Source organism: Xyrauchen texanus, chromosome 47, assembly GCF_025860055.1.
Source record: "Xyrauchen texanus isolate HMW12.3.18 chromosome 47, RBS_HiC_50CHRs, whole genome shotgun sequence".
In the NCBI taxonomy this organism is placed as follows: domain Eukaryota; kingdom Metazoa; phylum Chordata; class Actinopteri; order Cypriniformes; family Catostomidae; genus Xyrauchen; species Xyrauchen texanus.
This window is the reverse complement of record NC_068322.1, coordinates 26,724,570-26,741,955: the sequence shown is the minus strand read 5'-3', so window position 1 is coordinate 26,741,955 and position 17,386 is coordinate 26,724,570. Positions and strand designations below refer to the sequence as shown.

General features: G+C 42.4%; 1 protein-coding gene across 1 annotated transcript; it reads left to right on the top strand.

Moving 5' to 3' along the window:
* The first annotated feature begins 2,047 nt into the window (after positions 1-2,047).
* On the top strand, positions 2,048-6,462 carry LOC127638715 (potassium voltage-gated channel subfamily A member 1-like). Its single transcript, XM_052120364.1, has 2 exons — positions 2,048-2,240; positions 4,823-6,462. Exon 2 carries the CDS (start codon positions 4,981-4,983, stop codon positions 6,460-6,462), a length of 1,482 nt encoding a protein of 493 aa, XP_051976324.1. The 5' UTR covers positions 2,048-2,240; positions 4,823-4,980.
* The last annotated feature ends 10,924 nt before the right edge of the window (positions 6,463-17,386 follow it).

Here is a 17,386-nt window from a genome sequence, read left to right as displayed (position 1 = left end):
GGTGGAGGAGTCCCCTGCCACATGGTAGTAAACAATACATTGTATTCGAAAGCTGCTTTTTGTATTGTCTTATCAATGATTAACTCTTTTGCCACAAGAATGCATTTTAATTATTTGAACATTTTATATACATATATATATATATAATTTATATATAATATTTAAAGATACTATGTATAATTATTTCCTCATTATATATTTAATTATTTTTATATGAGGGGCTTTCTCAGCAAATATTGTATATGCGATTAAATATGATTAATCGCGATTAATTAATCGGGACACCATGTAATTAATTTGATTACCATTTTTAATCGATTGACAGCCCTAATATATATAGATTTATTCTATAATAACTGCTTTAAAGCATGTCAAGTCATGCCTTGTCATGACATGTTAACACCCTTTGGCCATGATTATATTCACAATATAGCATGTAGTTTACTGCAATTAATCGGCCAATTTGAGCCATTTTTAGATTATCGTCATCAGCCAATAACTGTGCCTGTTTCATCAATTATCAAAAAATGTGTCAGTTTTTCTTCCAAAATAAACATTGTAATAATACATTATAAGATTTATCCAGTCTTTAATTGCTGTGTATTTACATGTCTTAATTGTGTAAAATAAGTGCTCATTGAATTTCATTCATCTGCTGTTGTTAAACTCTACTCTCCTCTCCACCAATAGCTAGTGTGCGGTGAGTGTATTGGTGCACTATGGCTGCCATCGCATCATCCAGGTGGATGCTGCACACTGGTGGTGGTTGAGGAGATTCCCCTGTTCACTGTAAAGGGCATTGAGTGTAGTGTCAGAAATGCGCTATATAAATGTAACATTCATTCATTCAAAATGTTTTATATATAAATCTGCATTATATCAGCCACCATGCTCTTTAGATATTGGCCTCAGCCATTAAAAAACACTTATTGGATTGTCGAGTTATCTTGTAACATAGTTAATGTAGATGCTTTCCCCTGTATGTTAGTATTCTCATGTCTTTACCCAGAACAGTACAGTGTTGTGAGGTTTCTTTTTTTCTAAATGCACACCAGTCTTTTCTCTCTTTTAGTAAATCCTGGTTGCCATGGAGAAGTGTGTTGATCTCTCTGGTCCATCTGTAAGAAACTGCACCATGAGCTGCATCATATTAACACAACTACCTTCTTTACAGTTAACATCTCCATGATGGTTTACTTGACAATATAGATCACAGCTGGATATGACCGTAATCGGAGTAAATGACAGGTGTTCTGCGAACTATACCTGCCAGAGTTTTGAGTACTTACACCTTTATGTATTTTATGATTTTAATTCATATTTACTAACTGAGTTGCACAATTTCTAGGCAAATGTGGGCAAAGAACGAGAGTTCCTAAATAAACACTCTGTAACTAAGAGAAATGCTAGCAATGCCAAGGTCACAGGTTCGATTTAGGAACACCTATACTGATGAAATATGTACCATTAATATGCGTTGTAAGCACAGATCTATATATAGATCAGTGGTTGTAAGACAATTTGGATGAAATGTGCAATCTGCTTTTTATGTAAATGTAAACTTGTTCTATAATGTGTTTTTCTAAGATGTATTGTTGAAATAAAACAAATGTTAACTTAAAAAAAAAAGAAAGAATGAGTAAAAATATTTTCCCAATATATATACTATGCAAAATTATACTTAAGGCTAATTATTTAAGTTATTTATTGTATTGTTAATGATTTTATACTAAATGTAATATATTTTTTTACGTCTACTAACATATTAAAGTATGGCACCCTGTAATACAAAACAACACTTTAACAATAAAAACAATAGTAAAGTTTAATAGGAAATCGTATTTTTTTTGTTGCAAGATTCAGATTTAGTGTTTCCAACTCAGGTGTGGGGCAAAGGACATTTGGCAACATGCTCGATTCTGTCTGCATTGCGCATTACACCTCCTCTTCCTCTCTCTCTCGCTCTCTCTCTCTCTCTCTCTCTGTGTGTGCGCGAGCGCGCGTGCGTGTGTGTGTGTCTTCTATTCTGCCGTACGGGTTTGGGTAACTTACCGCAAGTTTCCTGCGATCTGACGGCGGTATCGGTGAATTGTGGAATTGTGGATCTATTATATTCTCGCTCAATGAATATTTGAGGACAGTACTAGCACGCATCGGGCTTTAATGTGAGATTTATATAATAACACACTGGAGGTTTTTGCGCAGAAATTCCCGCACCGTTCTTCACTCGTATTGCCAACGTAAGTACAAAGACAGTCATTTTATAACATCACTATCGGCATCATTTGGTGTCCTTGTCGTTATTTGCATTAAAATATACAGTCTATGTTCATATCGACAAATGGTACAATACATAGACTGCTTTGACTATTGTGTTACACACACACACACACACACACACACACACACACACAGGGACGTACTGGGACTGAAATTCAGCCCGGGACTTTAAGATGGAGAGGCCTTTTACGCGAGTGCCCTTGGTGCACGAGCAGAAGGATTTTTTGCAGTTATTTTAATTCTAATAGTATTTTTATGGTATAAAGAGAATCAGATTACACTGAAGACCTTCAAGAAATTTTAGGATGACACCTGCCTCTTCAGGTTGTGTAAGCAAGTCACCACTGCACTGAACACAACCAGGTCAGCAAAACCTAATCTCGAACACATAAGTCACAGTATAGTTAGTATACTGCTAACTACCAGCATGTCATGTGTACAGTCAGTCGGAGTGATAAAATGGTTACAAATACTAACAAATACCCACTCAGATACTCAAAAACCACAATGCAGTCCCATAAAATAGAGATTTGTGTGTGTGTGTGTGTGTGTGTGTGTGTCCTCACTTTCAACTCTCCCTGGCTCAGTTTCCCTGTGCTGGACCCTGCCTCTGCTTACTGATTGTACAGCTGAGAAGAACATGAGAAGAACGTCAGTAATAAATATGACTAAGAATAATACATTTTCTAATTCAATCTGTGCTTCAGTCAGGTTATTATCTAGTATGTGGAACTATTGGCATTTTATCCTATATGTAAATATGTAATATTGTGCTGTATTTTTCTATTTTGTGTGTGTGTGTCCTTAATAAAGCTTTGATTGATTGATTGATATGCCTAATATGATTGCCTACCCAGCCTTGCACACTGCCCCTCTACCTGTCTGTTTCCTGGTTTCTGCTGCTCCTCCTCTTCTCTCTTCCTACATTGGAATTCTACCAAGCCATGTAATAAATGCCTATATTTAAATGCAAATATAAACAATTTCAGTGTATAATAAATCACTAATATATCCCTAATCGTGCACCTGTCCTGTCCATGCTGCTGGGTCCTTCCTCATCTGCACCTCCGGCTGCCACAGCACTCTTTCCACTACGGAAAAGGTTTGTTAATTTGGCGCATTTAGCTGCATCTTGTGCCAAATTTTTTTTCTTTTTAATTCTTATTTTTTCGGCCCCACCCATTTCTTTCTCTTCTTTCCTTCTTTTTGCCATTTTTACCGTTCGTATCTGTTGCATTCACACAAACCCGCCAAACATGACCAAAAGTAAACTCCTTTGATTGGCGCCTAGTTTGAGCCAATCGGATGTCAGGAAAAACGAGGATCAGTCCATGTTGGGAGGGGCTGCTCGTATCCCCCCTCAGATTGAAAGTATTGGTCTGGCCCGGTCTGAATCTCACACACACACAGCGTTCCGCTGCAGCTGAGAGGCCGGTAAGGCCGGTCGCGTGTCAATAAAAAAAAAAAAAAACTCTTTTACCACCGGCCGGTCTTCGGCCTGAAATGGACCGGCCGTTCGGGATTGTTCCCGGTATTTCCGATGGCCAATCCGCCCCTGCACACACACACACACACATATATAACTAGTATACTGCAGAACCTATAATCATGGCATGTAGTCTCAGAGATTTTAATAAAAGCATATGTTCACTAGAGTGAGGATATGTGACGCTGGATATTCTCTGATGGGCTATGCCTGCGTTCAGGACACCACAGTTCCCAACCCCTATACATTAATATAATCAAGACCTTTTTTTGATTCTTAGAACACTACTGGATATTGCACAATCTTTATCAGAGTCCCATGCATACTGGATTGGAATATCTTGCTATTGGACAGTAGGAATTCACACCTCATACTGACTCAAAACAGCTCTGCTGGGAACTTTGTTTTATAAAATATTTGGTTTTTGTGCTAGAATGCTATAAAATATGATTCAAAATATATTGTTTTTGTTTGATTGTTTGTTTGATTTTTGTAAACATAGGAGTAAAATACACTTCAAGACTCAAGAATCATTCTCCCAAATTTTCCAGGATTTGTTAGAAACTGAAAAAAATAAAAATAAAATCTTATTATTTTATTCTTAATTACTTTGGTCTTGTTTTCCTGTAAAAATGTTTCTTGAGTCTTGAAGTGTATTTTGTCTCCTATGTTTAAAAATGCCAGTTTACAAAAATCAAACAAACAAACAAAAACAATATTTATTTGTTTGTTAAAAAGTGAATATTATCTGCAGTATCACACTGCTAAGTTCTAAGAGCTAGAATAGTACCAAATTAAAAAAATGCAATGTTGATTTTCAAGTAAATTTTTTATAAAGATTTTAGATATTTTTAGTAGAAAACAAAAAGACAAAAATACTCATTAAGAATGTAATTGTTTTCCATTGTAAAATATGGTAGAATTTGCAGTAGGAATCCTGTACAAACATCTTATTGCATTACTTTTTGACAAATTTTTTAACTAGCTAGGAAATATTCCTTTCCATCAAGGCATCAGATGTATCTCATTAATCTTCTTCATTTTCTTACTGATTAGGTGAGCACACAAAACAGGCGCAGTTCTCCAATGAACATGGAGATGGTGGACATTTGGTGGAACATAATGCTGGATGACCCTTGGGTCATTGACAGTTTGAACTGCAGTTAAGTATTGGATGTGTGTTCAACCTGACTGAACTTTCACAGACATCCAGGATGACTGTGGTGGTTGCTGGAGATAACATGGACGAGACCTCCTCCACGTTGCAGGGGCATCAGCAGGGTTTGCAGTATTCCCCCGAGTGCTGTGAGCGGATGGTAATCAACATCTCTGGGCTTCGCTTCGAGACACAACTCAAGACACTCGCCCAGTTCCCAGACACTCTGCTGGGCAACCCCAAGAAAAGGATGCGCTACTTTGACCCTTTAAGGAACGAGTACTTCTTCGACAGAAACCGTCCAAGTTTTGACGCAATCCTCTACTATTATCAATCGGGTGGAAGGTTAAGGAGACCCGTCAATGTTCCCTTGGATATGTTCTCAGAGGAAATTAAGTTTTACGAGCTTGGAGAAGAGGCTATGGAGAAATTCCGTGAGGACGAGGGCTTTATTCGTGAGGAAGAGCGCCCCTTGCCGGAGAATGAGTTTCAGCGACAAGTTTGGCTGCTGTTTGAGCATCCCGAGAGTTCAGGCCCTGCCAGAGGGATAGCAATAGTGTCTGTCATGGTTATCCTCATTTCTATTGTTATATTTTGTTTGGAGACTCTACCGGAGCTGAAAGAAGATATGCAAGGACGGATCCAAATGATAGGCAACAGCACGTTTTACTACAAACCAAATATTCTTACCGATCCATTCTTTATCGTGGAGACACTGTGCATCATTTGGTTTTCTTTTGAGTTGATTGTTCGTTTTTTTGCTTGTCCAAGCAAACCTGCTTTCTTTAAAAACATGATGAACACGATCGACATTGTGTCCATTATTCCATATTTCATAACGCTTGGAACCGAGATGGCAGAGGATCCTGAAGTTGGAAAGGAGACAAAAGGTGGAGGGGAGCAGGCCACGTCTTTGGCCATCCTCAGGGTTATCCGCCTGGTCAGGGTGTTTCGGATATTCAAGCTCTCAAGACACTCCAAGGGGCTTCAGATCTTGGGGCAGACATTGAAAGCCAGTATGCGAGAGCTCGGCCTCTTGATTTTCTTTCTTTTCATCGGTGTCATCTTGTTTTCCAGTGCAGTCTATTTTGCTGAGGCAGAGGAGAAGGAGTCTTTCTTCACAAGTATCCCAGACGCATTCTGGTGGGCAGTGGTTTCAATGACAACTGTGGGGTATGGAGACATGTACCCCGTTACCATTGGAGGCAAAATAGTTGGTTCTCTATGTGCCATTGCTGGAGTGTTGACGATCGCACTACCAGTGCCTGTGATTGTTTCCAACTTTAACTATTTCTATCACAGAGAAACTGAAGGTGAAGAACAAGCTCAACTCCTTACTGTGAGCAATCCAAACATCTCATCTGACACCAAATCGAGTCGGCGCAGTTCCTCGGTTGTCAGCAAGTCAGAGTACATGGAGATAGACGATGACCTTAAAAATAGCATTGATAACTTTAGAGAGGCGAACCTGCAAACTGGGAACTGTACAGTTGCAAATCAGAACTGTGTAAACAAAGGGAAGCTTCTCACAGATGTATAGATCATTAATTTCATTCTAGGGGATTAAAAGATGCTACAACTGTACTAGTGTATTCTATATAATATAGAATGCTTTGACTGGGTTATTTCATTATATACATTATGTTTTATCTCAAGATATTATTTCCTTTCATTTTTGTCTGAAGAAGGATAGGATAAAACCTGTCTATGGACACTAAATGCTATATAACTCAGATGTGTTATTTTGTACCACTAGTGGACCCAAATGGATTTGCAAATATAATGTTTTCAAACAGATTTCTGGCACACTCACACCATTGGTGGACTCAGTGTTGCTGAGTAAGGCTGGTGTTCATTGTTAACTATGGTCACAGTTCCGATAACAACATAGTTCAATGACTTGGTGTCCAACCATAGTTCCAACAAACATTTGCAAACAGCGTCGCAGTGTTGTGTGGTTTGAACCAGGAGTGCCATTAGGATTTTTGTGCCATCTGACATCTTTTACTGTGGGCCCCCTATCTCATCGTAACCCATAATTTTTTTTTTTTCATAAACATCATTTTTTTGATCAATGTAAACAGAAGCATGATCGCACATTCAATAAGAGACACTAAAAACTAATTTAAATTGGAACAATTTATTGAAATAACTCAAATGGTGCTTTAAAAAGAAAAAAACTCTAAATAATTAATAACACATATCTACATATTAGAATGTTTGATAATATAATTGTAGTAAGTTGGAACTGTGCTTCTAATGGAAAGGCTTTTTTGGTTTTAAATGTTGAATGTTTAAATGTAAACAAAACCAGCCTGGTTAAGCCTGGTTTATAACGCATCCAGTGTGAGAATGCTCACAAGTCATGCTGCACTGTGCAAGTTGGGAAGTGCATTTTGCTCTTAAATAAAAAAGCACTTTTGCAATAAACCACTGAATGTCTTTAGAGGGATCTGAAATCTAGATCATCTTTTATTATCAAGTCAAAGCAGTCTTCATTTAAGCTTTCCGGTTTAAAGTGGCCATTTATGACAAAATCCTGCAATGAAAGAGTCAGGGGTTCTGCTGGGCCCCCTGTCTGTCCAGGGCACTTAGACGTCCCAACCTTCCCCGAAGTTATGGCACTCCTGGTTGGAACTAGCATCATTTCTTAAAGTTAGTTTTCTGTGTTGCGCCATTTGACTTTGTTGAGGCTTCTTTCATTCTGTATATTTTTTTTTCATTGAAAGACATTTGACTCCGTTTACATCCATGTAAGAAAACAGATTATTCCAGGAGTTTTTCAGAAAGTGGCGCTCTGAAACGTCATATAAACGCAAACGCCTTTTCCCTTACGCCATTTACGGGAAAGAGAATGTGGTTTAACACACAAAGGTTCCCCGTCTGTCACTCAGTCGATGTTGTGTCGCTGAAATGACACTAGGGGTCGCTCCTACGGAGCACGGCCATCTCTGATTTTGAGAAAAGGCCAATTAGAATTGGCGTGTGGAATTTGCATGCCACTCCCCCGGACATACAGGTATAAAAGGAGTGACGCTGCAAATACACATCAGATATCTTCTTCGGAGCCAAGAGAGCAGTCATAGAGCTGAATTCCTCTGCTGTGTCATTCATCTCTGCAAGCTGTTGGCTTTACGGCGCTTTCCAGCGGTCCTCCCCCCTCGCATGCTACGTTGTGCTGAGCATACACCCCTGGGCGCTTCAGCAGCTGATAAACGAGTTTACAGAGTGAATAACTTCGTTATATATATATATATATATTTATATTCTTATATACACATATATATATAAAAAAACAAAAAGAGTGGCACAAATGGTGAAGCGTCTTTTTCAAGATGTCTTTCCTTTTGTGTGTGTTTCCTGGTTGCGGTCGTTCTCTCTCCCCCTCTGATGGCCACGATCGCTGCCTCTTGTGTCTGGGTGCTACCCACGCAGAGTCAGCGTTCGTAGATGGTCCATGGCTACGTTGCGATCGCACCTCGCACTCGTAGAGCGCGAGGCACCCCAGCCACTCCCCGACTCGGTCCTTCTACCTATGGGTATGAGGCGGTGTTGGCTAGCACTGGGGGCGATATGGGGACCTCAGTGGGAGCCTCTCCACCGGGTACAATCCCACGGACCTCCCACTCCCCGCCACGCTCGTATGCTCCAACCGAGCGCTGGGGCGCCGTTGCCAGTTCGCTTCATAGCGGACCCGCGATCGCGTTCGGAGCGCCTGACGACAATGAGATCTCGATCGCGGCATCGGAGAGTGGGTTTGTCATGTCTGACGCTGAAGACTCGGCTAAGCTCCCACCCTCGGGTGCGGCGGCTCAGTTGCAGGCTGACGCGGAGCTGACAGCCATGCTTGCCCGGGCAGCCGCGAGGAACCCTCCGCCTCCCCCCGAACCCTCGCGGCTCGACGATTGGTTCCTGGGGCCGGAGCGCCGCTTACGGCCACGCTCCGCCCCCGTTCCTTTCTTCCCGGAGGTGCATGAGAAGCTTACGCGCTCGTGGCGGGCACCTTTCACTGCCCGCACGCGGGCGGTAAGCTCCTCCGCTCTCACAACCCTCGATGGCGGGGTGGCAAGGGGCTACACGGCGATTCCCCAGGTGGACCAAGCGGTCGTGGTGCACTTATGCCCGCAAAACGCCTCCACCTGGCGGAACCGCCCGAGGCTTCCGTCCAGGGCCTGTAGGCTGACGTCGTCTCTGACGGCTAAAGCCTACAGTGCCGCTGTACACGCCGCCTCCGCCTTACGTGCCATGGCACTCCTGCAGGTGCACCAAGGCATTTAGAGAACTACACGAGGGTAGTCCTGACCCGGGTCTAATGCAGGAGCTGCGTTCAGCAACCGACTTCGCCCTCCGGGCAACGAAGTTCACGGCGCGGGCTCTTGGGCAGGCGATGTCCACCTTGGTGGTCCAGGAGCGCCACATATGGCTCAAAGTAGTCGAGTCGCGAGAGGCTGACAAGGTACGTTTCCTTGACGCCCCCATCTCCCAGGTTGGGCTGTTTGGCAACACCGCTGGAGACTTTGCCCGGCAGTTCTCAATGGTAAGGAGGCAGACGGAGGCTATACAGCACATCCTGCCCAGGCGGAGCTACAGGCCCTGCACCCCGTCTGCTCGTCACCCAGCGCGTCCCCATGCGGTACCAACACCAGCCCCGCCACAGCCGGCCCCTCGGGGCCGGCCCCGGCGCGGAGCTACCCGCAGGACGGCGACACCCCCTGCCTCATAACTGGCCGCCAAGAACCCTAAGAAGGCTTCGAAGCGCCCCTGAGATGGGCAGCCCTGGGACTCAGGGAACTGCACTTCGGGAGCTGGTAAGCAGACTACTCCCTCCCCCATAGGAGGGGCGGGTGGAGAACCCTTATTTCCTTTTGGGGTTTATTTCACCCACATTTTCAAAAGAAGAGCAGTTTCCTCAGCCCCCGGGCTCCACTTCCGGTCTCCTCGGCCGTCGTTATCATGACTTCCGGCCACCGGTTCTCTTTGGCAGGTAACGCGCCCTGGAACCGGGTCTTCCACGCATCCAGCCGCGGCACAACCCCGCCCCCGAGCCGACGGTCTCCGTGGGCCACGAGGATGAAATTCTTCCTCCTTCCCCGTCCCAGGCTGTTCCGGGAGCCAGGTAAGTGCTTCGATGTCCCTAGACTCAGCACCCCGGGCTCCGCCCCGTCACGAGGCCCCGCCTGCCGGTATGTCCGACGCTATAGTCCCCTTGGTCCCTCTCGCTCGGAGTTTGGGGGCGTGGCTCGCGCTCCCCAACCCTTCGCGTTGGTTGATCAGGACAGTCCAACTCGGCTATGCGATTCAGTTCGCCAGGCGCCCGCCCAGGTTCAATGGCGTCCGGCCCACCACGGTGAGAGGCGAGAACACCGCTGCCTTGCGTGCGGAAATCGCCTCCCTTCTACAGAAACGCGCGATAGAGCCTGTCCCTCCAGCCGAAATGAAGAAGGGGTTTTACAGCCCCTACTTCATCGTACCCAAAAAAGGCGGTGGGTTGGGGCCAATCCTCGACCTGCGAGTTCTGAACTGGGCTCTGCACAGACTCCCGTTCAAGATGCTTACACAGAGACGCATTCTAGCGAGCGTCCGGGATCTGGATTGGTTCGCGGCGGTAGACCTGAAGGACGCGTACTTTCATGTCTCGATCCTTCCTCAGCACAGACCATTTCTCCGGTTTGCCTTCGAGGGTCAGGCATATCAGTACAAAGTCCTCCCCTTTGGCCTGTCCCCTCGCGCCTTCACGAAGGTCGCAGAGGCAGCCCTTGCCCCACTGAGGGAAGCGGGCGTCCGCATCCTCAACTATCTCGATGACTGGCTAATCTTAGCTCACTCGCGAGACATGTTGTGTGCTCACAGGGACTTGGTGCTCAGGCACCTCAGCCGCTTGGGTCTTCGGGTCAACTGGGAAAAGAGCAAGCTCGTCCCGGTTCAGAGCATCTCTTTTCTCGGTATGGAGTTGGACTCTGTCTCAATGTTGGCGCGCCTCACCAGTGAGCGCGCACAGTCAGTGCTGACCTGTCTGCGTACGTTCAGACGGAACACGTTGGTCCCACTGAAATCCTTTCAGAGGCTCCTTAGGCATATGGCATCATCAGCCACGGTTACACCGCTCGGGCTGATGCATATGAGACCACTTCAGCACTGGCTGCAGACCCGAGTCGAGAGACGAGCATTGCGACGATTGCATACCACGCCCAGCACGTGCCACCCCCTGCTGGCCTACGAGCCCATTCTACCAGGGGCATTGCGGCTGTCCCATGGCGCCTCTCTAGCAGACATATGTAGAGCCGCGAGTTCGGCAACACCTAACACCTTTGCGAGGTTCTATAACCTCAGGGTTGAGCCAGTTTCGTCCTGTGTGTTATCAGGTGACGCAAATAGGTAAGTTCGGGTCAGCTGGCCAGGTGTATCGCTTGTGCATAGCGCCTTTCCACTCCCTTAAGGTGAAGACGTGCGCTCTTTCCCCAGTTGCGTTCGCAGGAAGTGTGAACCCTGGACGTTCTTCCTCCCTAGCCTAGTGGCCGTCAAGTCTTCGGAGAGGCTCACTGCCACCCCGGTATGGGCGTCACTAGGCCCCCGTAAGTGCTCCACATGTGCTGGTTGGCCCCTTCGGCAACCCCGTGTGATGTACTGTATATACTGCAAAATGGTTTCCCTACCGGCAAACCGCGTCTTCCTTGGACAGAGGGCCCTCTGCCCTGGGTCGCCGCGTTTGTAGTAACCCCTCCCCACCTTTGGGTAGGGTCTACCACGGCGCCGTTCCACACGATGTACTTCCGCTACTAGCTGGTAAGACCGTGTGTGTATTCCACCTAAACCCCCTCGGGGCCGGGTGTGGTCTCCTCTGTGTCCTCCTCTTTGGAGGGACACCCCCCAGCTTGGACCATTTATATTTGGCCCCCAGCCGAACGATTGCGTTCCTTTTACAGGGAAGAAAAATAGAGAGAAGGCCCCGGCTTGGCCAGCCAGTCCTTATACTCCTGAGCAGTTAGCTGTTCTCCCTAGGTGCAGGGGACAGCTTCATGCCTGCCAGTGTGTTGGGGTAGTTATGCGACGACTTGCTGCGCTGGCTACGAGGCACACAGAGGTTTGCCTGTCTCGCAACGCTTGTCTGCGTAACTCGGTTCAGCTCTGTGGCGTTTTCCATGGGACCCCTAGTGTCAACTCAGCGACACAATGTCGACTGAGTGACAGACGGGGAACGTCTCGGTTACTGACGTAACCTCCGTTCCCTGATGGTGGGAACGAGATGTTGTGTTCCTGCTAGCCACAATACTGAACCATCCGCTGAAAGCGCCGGGTCTTTGGCTCGGCTCCTCAGTGCGATACCTGATGTGTATTTGCAGCGTCACTCCTTTTATACCCGTATGTCCGGGGGAGTGGCATGCAAATTCCACACGGCAATTCTCATTGGCCTTTTCTCAAAATCAGAGATGGCCGTGCTCCGCAGGAGCGACCCCTAGTGTCAACTCAGCGACACAACGTCTCGTTCCCTCCATCAGGGAATAGAGGTTATGTCAGTAACCGAGACGTTTCATCTGGAGAACACAACTTACGTGGCAAATGTAAACACATAAGCATTGTTCTTATAGGTTTTTAAAGAGCGCTGGGGGAACCACTGTGTATGTTCTAAGAGGGAAACACCTCTACTGCAGCGCAATACCACTACCGCTACCACTTACACAGTGCATGTAAACAAGAATGCCGCTTTCGTGTCTTAAGAAGTTTTTTTTCTGCAATAAACGGCTTTCTCGTGGCCAAGTAAATGAACTATTATAATACGATCACCACAAAAGTGCCATTCAAATATCGAGTGTTCATTGCAAATTTGCCACTGATAATTTTCACTTGCAAATGAGCTTATGGCAAACTTGCGGCAAATTGTCCATTGTTTTGGACCGATTTTTCTTCCCAGTCCCTGAGCAAGTACAATTAATTATTTTCCTTTTTTTTTTACCAAAAAGTGCAAGATTTATTTCTTGTTTGTTTGTGTCTGCCATAAATAATTGTAAAACATTTACAAACTGAATGTTCAATGAGTCTCAGTTCATTAATTATGCAAATCATGGCATGTTTTATGAAACTTTGAGGTCTGTTCGATGTGGTACTATGTATCCTGCTATAAGTAATATGTTAAAAATAACTTTTTTCACATCTAGTCGAACAGACAATACACCTCTCTACAACTCACCTTAAAATCTTTCTGTCTTTCTTTCTTTCTCTTTCTTTCTTTCTTTCTTTCTTTCTTTCTTTCTTTCTTTCTTTCTTTCTTTCTTTCTTCCTTCTTTCTTTCCTTCAGAAAATAATCTATTACAAGTTAATAGCCTTCAGACATGAAGCTCACATAGAGTGTGTCCATGTGCAATACATTTAGTAAAACACCTCATACTTCAGGTAATCATTTGACAATTTGATGAGTATTCCAGAACTACTCAGAGTTTTTATACATAAAGAACATTTTTAAACTACACTCTCTGCATCAGCCAAAAAAAAAAAAAAATGTACTGCCGTGTTTTCTTTATTTGATTTTTTTCTGAGCATCTTTGTATATTCTTTTGTAATGGCTGTGTGTAAGTCATTGGTTTCTTTGGATCTACCTCAGTTTGTTCATGCAATATGCTTGCGATTTCAAAACTTCATATCTAGTCAAACTGTCCTGTGCGATAGATTCAGAGAGGGTAAAGCAATTGTGTAATGGAAGTGTTAAGAATGGAATTATATAAAAAGAAAACACCTTGATTCAAAATATTTAACTGTCGTGTCCATAGATCACAGAAGGGAAGATTGGGGCTAGTTGTCATACTTTGTAGTCCAGTGAATATTTCTCAGGGTAGGTGTATTTTTGAAAGTTCATTTCTGTATTGGTACATATTGTACTATAAATTCTTCACTGCGAAAAAGCTACAGAACGTTTTTACTTGAATAAAATACAAGATATATATTCTAACCTCATTAGTGATTCTTTTCTCAGTGTAGGCTAGTTTGATTTTCACTAGTGTGTTTACTTGTTTACTCAACAACTATAGCAAAAGTATGATCCTATCATTTTTGTTTAGAGAATAGAATAATAAAAACTACTGCTAGTGAAAACACACAATTCTGTTATTGGACTTTTCCTTGGGACATCTAGCCCTGGTCTCCTCTAAATTAAAACAAAAATGATTTAGAGAAATTACATTTCTCAAGATTTTTTAAGTATTCACAACAGAAAAAACAATAGTGAACTTGGAGTGATGCTACTGTATGTAAGAACAACTGCTGATAATATGCACAGGTCTGTATCAGGGACTGTAATTGGTAGAAACTGCCATTACTATTAAAAAGATATGTACATTGTCCATTAAGACCTAAAAATAATACCTTTAATTTGTCTGTAAATGTTGTCTTTCAAAACTTAAAGCACTTTATTGAGGGTTTATGTATTTCTGGCTTTTGTACAAGATGATCTATAGTACTAGTGCTAAAATAAAGAATCTAAAGACAATGTGTTGAATTGTCCTTGAATGAACAAAACAGCATCCTGACCAGCATTGCTCTTTTTCATCCCTTTAATTCATACTTTGGGGCATTTAAGATTCAAGATTCACTTATACACTAATCATCACAACTGTGGTGCTTTGCCAAAGACCAGGTAAATAGCAGAGTTAACAAATATTTAATACAGAAAAATACATTTTTCAATGACAATACATTCATATACCGTTGGTCCATATCAGAGTTCATTTAATGTGAAGATGTGTACAGTTTGAGAAACATTCCCTTTTTTTATGAATACAACACAAACAGTGGACCAAATAGGCTGTAGATGTAAAATGTTCATGTAAATGATGTATGTTATAAAGATGATGACTAATAATAAAAAAAAAGGGAATAATTGAGAATTGAAATGTTGTTGTATAATGTTAGAACAAATGGAATATCTGTTACACCATATGGATAAAGCTTCACAACCAAGACAAATACAATGATATGTACTGTAATGCTCTGAGCCAGAGTTATGAAACACAAGGGTTATGGCAGCCCCATTTGCTTTTTACAAATCTGCATTTGTTGTTTATTGAATTTTTTCTCTCTTTAAGACTTGAAAATGGAAGGTTTGATAAATGAATGAGTTCAAATGAATTCTGTATTGTACTTTTTCATGTTGGGCTTGTCATATGAGTGTTGAGCTATAAATGAAACTATGCATGCAGACAGCGCTGGGCTTATGTTGCTCTGACATGGATCATGCAAATACTGGGAAAAGCTTTGTTTTATTTGTTATTAAATCATTTCATTGTCATCAACGTTAGCTAATATACTTTATTTCTTTTCTGTTCTGGTGACTGGCATACTTTTCATTTGTGTTGACTATTATGGGCTTATTATGTATATTCTGTATCATAAGAGTTTGGCCATTTAAAGGAATTATTTTCAACTCATCCTTTAGGGTAAATGAGCTTAAATTATTCACATTGATCAATAAAATAGTTATGAAAAATCAAGATGCCTCATAAAGGACTTATTATTTCATTTCAAAAGTTTATCATAACTCACCTTTAGGAAGCATAATTCATTATAAAGAACTGTGCTGTTTTATAATACAAGTAAAACTCCTCAACATCCATTAACAACTTTCTAAAAATTAGTTGTTTAAAGTGTAATTTTGATAACGAGAGTTTCTTTTTTAACATTAAGGGGACATTTCTATGGATACATTTAATGAAAATCATTAACAATAAAAACAGATCAAATAAGAAATTAAATCACACAAAATATAATATAAAATATAATATTATGTTATGAGTTTACAACATTTCTAAACCTGTTATAAATCTTAATTATACAGCGTTTGACCATACAACATTGAGGTGACAGTGTTGCATAAAGTATCCAACCATCATAAGTAAAAGTAAAAACACCGTACCTTGACTCAAGTAAAAGTTAGCCTGATTTCATGATGTGACTGTGAAAATAGTTTCCCAGAGAAATGTACAGTGGGGGGCACCAAAAGCAAGTGGAATGGTGTCGTAATCAGTGGGGATTTCTTATGTTTTTTATTATTAGAGGGAGATTTTCATGAGCAAAATGTACCTCCCTAACCTTAAAATTTAACCTATGTAGGGTATGCAGGTCAGGTTTGGGGAAATGTATAATTAATTTCAATGATCGTAATCAATGATTAATCAGACAATTTGACCCGGATACCCATACACATTGTAAAAACGCCCCAAAAAGGGCTTATATAGTCCAGGAGTCTGCTTCAAATATATATAGATAATTAAACACCACGAATAATAATTAATTAGGAATATACATTATATGCAGACAGGCTATATTAATTTAATTAGACCCTCAATGGAATTGACCCGTAGGCTACCGCAACCAGTCAGTTCGTCCAGCGAACAGCTTTGCTAAATATTCCTGATTAATTCCCTTGAAGGTTTATTCTTGGTTATAAGCTGACTCATCAAAGCACGTTAACTTACTTTGATAATATCAGCTCGTAGCTTAAAATCGCACATTAAAGAGGCTTTGTTTTATGATCAACACACACAGACAATCAAGCATATAATTGAGTTTAATACAAGGAACTAGAATATATCACTACACTTGACAAACAGACACTTAACATGTAACATAAAATAAACATAAAATAAACAGAGTAGAAGCAATAAGGAAAATAAAGAGATTATTAAGGATAGCAACTTATTACAACAGTTAACCCTTAAGAGCCAGCAAATGGAATTACACACTTTAACGCGTTTGGATTTCAGATGAAATGATACTTGCAAAATGGGCCTATGTGTGGCTGAGCAAGGCTGCGTGGATGTCGCGTCCTCGGGGCTTTCTTGAGGCGGAGGATTTCGGTTCGGTGTTTCCAGAGCGTTTCCAGAGTTGAGACTCACTTGAAGAGGGAGTTGAGGGGTTGTTCCAAGCAGTTGCAAATGTTCAGCAGAAGAGGAGAGAGAGGGGTGCCGGGGGAAGTCCAAGGAGAGATGAAGTAAGTTGGGAGTTGGAAGCAAGAGAGAGAGGAAGAAGATAAGAGCTTTCGAAGAGGAGATAAGGGAAGTAAGAGGAATAAGAGAGCTAAGAGATAAGAGAGCGAAGGTCCATTGTTGGTGCAATTTATGCCCTTAGAAAACGTGTCCCACCTCTCACTGGCTCGACCAATAAGAAGAGTGGAAGTTTCAGGCAGGAATTTGGTTTATGGCCCTTTGTTCTGAGAGGGGTGGTAGCCGATGAAGAAACTAGAAAATCTTCTTGTAATACTGATATGTTGTTGTTATCGACATATCATGTACACAGTCATTTCAATCTTCGAAATACCAAGTTATAGAGACCAAATATGCCACACATATGATTTCGGGTAACCATGGTATGCAAAGTCTGAAACATTAACCCATGAGAGTTTGCAAGAAACATAGACCAAACAACATTTAGGAAAATTATGAGATGGAACATAAGATACATGTCAATATTTTTATCAC